General features: G+C 36.2%; 1 protein-coding gene across 1 annotated transcript in view; it reads left to right on the forward strand.

Annotated features, from left to right (window-relative positions):
* TBK1 (TANK-binding kinase 1) overlaps positions 1 to 4858 on the forward strand; it is a 66778-nt gene that overhangs the window by 41958 nt on the left and 19962 nt on the right. The window contains exon 13 of the mRNA XM_006886053.1: positions 480 to 558. Within this exon, the coding sequence (XP_006886115.1) occupies positions 480 to 558 (79 nt within the window). The remainder of the gene's footprint in view (positions 1 to 479; positions 559 to 4858) is intronic.

Raw genomic sequence — 4858 nt, forward strand, 5'->3', positions numbered from 1 at the left:
CTAGTTTCAATTTTTTTTTTTTTTAATTTTTTGTGTGTTTACCATCAAATCCGATCTGACTGGTACAGGAGGAGATTGCCCCTCTTTCTCCAGCAGAGCATCCGGTGGATTCAAACTGTATACCTCTGGGATTGCAGTGCAGCTTCTTGCCATCAGGCCACCAGAATTTCCTTAAAATTTAGAAAAATTTTTACTATTATCTTGATATATAATTATTTTAAATTCATTTGACTTTTCTACTTTATCTTTTAATCTTTACACTTACGATTAAAGGAATATAAAATGGCTTCTTTAGAAAGATTTCACTGTTTTTCAGAGTCTCTTGCCTTACAAGCTTTTCATCAAGTTTTTATTCTTCAATACTATGAAAATAAAAATGTAAATTCAGTTTATAAAACACCTTTTAAGATCTGTATATTTGTTACACTCATTTAGGTTTTTTTATATTTGACTTATAATTAACTTATCTTTTAATACAGATATAAGAAGTTGATGCAGATCAACTTAAAAGAAGCAGAGCTAGATGAAATTTCAGATATACACACCAAATTGTTGAGAGTAAGTATTTACAAAATTATAAAAATCATAGATTCAAAATCTCATCTATTATTAGCAAGATTAGATCTAAGTTCTTTAGAAAAGATGATATCTAAAGCACTCCAGAGGAAAAAAAGCTTTACCCACTTTCAAGAACTTCTTATATTGCATACTGCACAGTTATTTTTTAATGCATTCAGTCCTTTAAATCTCCTTTCTTCTGCCGCCCCCTGCCTCACTCTCAAGTCCAGAAGTTGTCTTGTGTGTTCAAGTCTCTTGTGTTCCTGCTTATTTTATTTACTTATCTTTGGTTTAATATAGCATGTTATGCATTTGTATTTGTTGTGATAGAGAACATTCATGAGTGTAATTTAGCCTGTAGAGCAATTAAGGTTGTTTAGAAATAGGAAAAAGTCAGAGAATTATTGTATATTTTCTAAAATAAAAATAAATGAAGAAAGATTTGGGATCCTTGAGGCAGTGAATTATTTCTGTAACTAGAAAGAGAATTCAAGATGTTAGTTTCTACTCTGCTGAAAAATGTTTTCCAGGTAATTACTGCAACTCTTGTTAAAATAGAATGTAAGACATGGAATTGTGTGTTGTGAGAGTAGATTATTAATCCCAGATCTGACTCCATTTACCTACCAGACTTGGACTGTTGTTGTTTTGGGCCTTTGGGTCACCTGCGACCCTGTGTACAGCCGCTCTGAACCCAGCCCAGTCCTGAGCCAGTCTCACTAATTCTGACACACCAACTCCCATTGCCCAAGTTACTGTATCAGTCCATCTTTTCCTGGGTCTTCCTCTCTTGTGCTGTCCGTCCACCCTTCCAAGCATGATGTCCTTCTCCAGGGACCAGTCTTTCCTGACATTGTCCCCAAAGTATGTGAGACAGAGTTTCAAAATCCTAGCCTCCAAGGAGAAACTTGGTTTAACCTTCTCCAAGACAGACATATTTGTTTTCTTGGCAGTTCATGGTATGTTTAAGACTCTACTCCAGCACCACAACTCAGAGGCATTGGTTCTTCTTCTGTCATCCTTCTATCTTAATATTTGTCATTGTCTAGCTCTCTGATGCAAAGCAAGTAATTAGACTTAGACTAGCTACTTTCCGTGAGACTTTTAATTCCTTACATCCTTGGTTTTTCTCTCTAAAATAGGAAATTTCTCCTTAGCCTCTTCTTGTTGTGGATGTAACACCTAAACAAGAGAAATGGTAAGTCCTGTAATATCCCGTGGACTGCCAGAAGAACAAATACATAAGTCTTGGAGAAGGAGCAACAGCCAGGATACTCCTTAGAGGCAAAAATGATAAAACATTGTCTCACATAGTTTGGGCATGTTGCTAGGAAAGGTTATTCATTAGAGAGGGGCATCATGCTTGGGAAGGTGGAGAAATGGTGAAAGAGAGGAAGACACTCAGCTGGGTGAGTTGATTGACACAGTGACTGTAACAGTGAACTCAAGTGTGTCAGAGACTGGGAGGATGGCTCAGGGTAGGACAGGGTTCAGAGCTGTTGTTCATAGGGTTCAATGGGTTGTACTCAGCTTGATGGCACCTAACAACAACATACGCAAGCTTTTAGTAATTAAAAGTATTCATTCATACACTAGATGTTAAAGTGAAAATACTTTTAAGACTTTCGTTTCTTCCTCTTTTTTAAGCTTAGGATGATTTTTATTTCTTTCCCTCAGAGTTAGATGTCTTAGAATAGTGCTTTTCATGAGTCATGAATGTGCCTAGTAGGTTTTAACATTTAGTGTGTTACAATCAGCAATTTTTTTTTTAATGGAATAGAATAGAATGAAAATGCCAGCATGCTTTCTGTGTACTTAGTTACTTTTATTAAATTATATGTATGTGTAACTGAAGAGAGAACTCTGTGGTGTGGTCTGTAGGGAGTTGCACTGCTTTCCCAAAGGCAGCACCTCTCTGGCAGTTCCAAATCTGCCAGCAGATCCTTGGTGGTTGGGGTTGGGGGGAGGGGAAAGTGGGCAGTCTTGTGATTGACAGCCTCTGAAAACCCACTGAAAGATCAATTGTAAGTTGGTTCCAACTTAACAGAAATGTTGCTAGATTAAAACATAAACTTCTTAGTATGGATCATGGTCACATTGACATTGTTACTAGAATAAAGCTCTTAAAAGTCTGATAAATATCCTTCCCTAATAGGGGGTGTGTGCCTGTGTATTTAGCTATGGGTTATAAGTGTGTGGTGTTCTTTTCTGGTTTTGCCTGAGTACTTGATCTACCAGATCCTAGGCCTGATAGACCCTGACTTTCAGTGCTAGCTTCACTAGAGCACTTTGAATTAAAATTACTTTCTTTTTGAAGTCTTTCTCACTTACATGCCATTTTTTGAGACATAGATTCCATAGGGAAATTGAAATATGGAATGATTAAATAAAATACCATCACAGCTATATAAACTGAGGATTTCTGACTTCAGATTTTTTTGTCATAGCATTTCATTGTTTTTTCTCAAAAATTCTTGGCTTGCTGTGACTTTTCCTGTTAAAGATCTTAAAAAACTTTTTTGCCATTATAAAAGTAAAATATCTGTGAAGGTAAAATATCCCATAGGCCTGTCATCTAGTAAAATGATGATTAAAGTTTTGTTCTTTATCCAGCAACAAGAGTTAGAGACATCTCAGTAGCTGCAACAGCAGCCTCACACGGGGACTTAGCAGAAAGTCACCTTACTGAGTCCCGTGCCAGAACTAGTGTCGGAAACACATGGGGCTAGGTTCGAGCAACCAGTGTCTCAACAAGTCCTCAACATGGTTCTCATAGATCTAAACATTTCAACAACTGCTGTTTTGCAATATTCTTTTACACAAATTATCAAATTGTTACTCCATAGCATGTAATTCTTAATATTTTTAAATTATTCAGAAACTTTCCCTATTTCCATTTCTTTTTCTAAATATAATTGATATACACACACATACATATATTACTACTCGATAAATGTAATTTTATGTCCCCTTTAATTCATAAGTACATTTTCTATAGTATCACAGACTCTTGAAAAACAACATTATAGAGAATGTTCTGGTGAATATAATTTAGTTTAAGAGTCCTCAACTGTTGGATAGTTAAATTATTTTCTGTTTTCCATGAGCAGTAACACTGCAGTTCAACTGTTTAAAGGTTTTGTTTTGCTTTTACTTTTTGATAATAATGTTTTACTCATAACAGAATTGTATTAGCTGAGTCCCAGATCCAAGGCTTTTCTTCAGCTCTTTACTCACTTTGTTAGCTGTATGACTAAAATTCTCTTTCCTTTGCCTTCAGAAAATGCTAGTCATTCATAGCCTAGCTCATTGCTCAAAACATTCCTGGGCCCTAGAAGTCACTCTCTTCTATACGCTCTCATCGTCCTCTGTTGGACCACAATTCATAGAATCTCATTAAGTTCAAAACTTAACTTCTTTTGAGAGCCCCACATACTACGTATTTCATTTCCCCTTTTATTTATTCATTGTTGCGTATTGCCTTTCCTTCCCTAGCCTTCTCCCAGCCTCTATGCACCCCTTGTTCCAGATTATTGTCATATATATAATGGATAATCATATATTCCTTTCGGACAGTTCTTCCTCCATCTGTTCTAATGCAGTGTTCATTATCTATCTGCTCTTTCCCCATTCCTTCCCCAGCCCCCTATATCTGTACTATTTTGTAGCAGCAGTGTTACACAGTATTTGTCCTTTGGTAACCGAGATATTTCACCTAGCCTAATGTCTTCAAGCCTCCCCCATCTTGGGCAATGTACTATTTCATTGATTTTTAATGCTATGTAATATTATCTTGAGTGAATGTCTGCAGTTTTTCTATCCATTCATTTGTTGATGGGCACTTGAGTTGCTTCCATCTCTTTACTGCTGTGAATAATGCATCAATAAACATGGGTGTGCACTTATCTGTTTGAGCTGTGGTTCTGGTGTCTTTAGGGTGTATTTCCAGCAGTAGAATGGCTAGGTCAAATGATCTTTCTATTTCCAACCTTTTGAAAATGCACCAGACAGCCTTCCATAGTGGTTGTACCATTTTACATTCTCACTAGCAGTGAATAAGAGTTCCAATCTCTCTATAACCTTGCAGCATTTGTTGTTTACTGTCCTGTTGAACTTTTTTTTGAAAGTTTTTCAGACTTAAAAATAGTACCAAGTACTATTTTTCATATAATAGAGCACTCAAGTTACAGTTTACTCATTTCCCCCCTGTTGTTCATTGTTTGCTAATTTTCACTTTTCTGTGTAATGATGTAAAAAAATACTATGGCAACTGAAGTTGAACCCCCAAATTTGGAGCACA

This window comes from Elephantulus edwardii, unplaced genomic scaffold (genome assembly GCF_000299155.1).
Source record: "Elephantulus edwardii isolate Elephantulus edwardi_28Jun2011 unplaced genomic scaffold, EleEdw1.0 scaffold00047, whole genome shotgun sequence".
Classification (NCBI taxonomy): domain Eukaryota; kingdom Metazoa; phylum Chordata; class Mammalia; order Macroscelidea; family Macroscelididae; genus Elephantulus; species Elephantulus edwardii.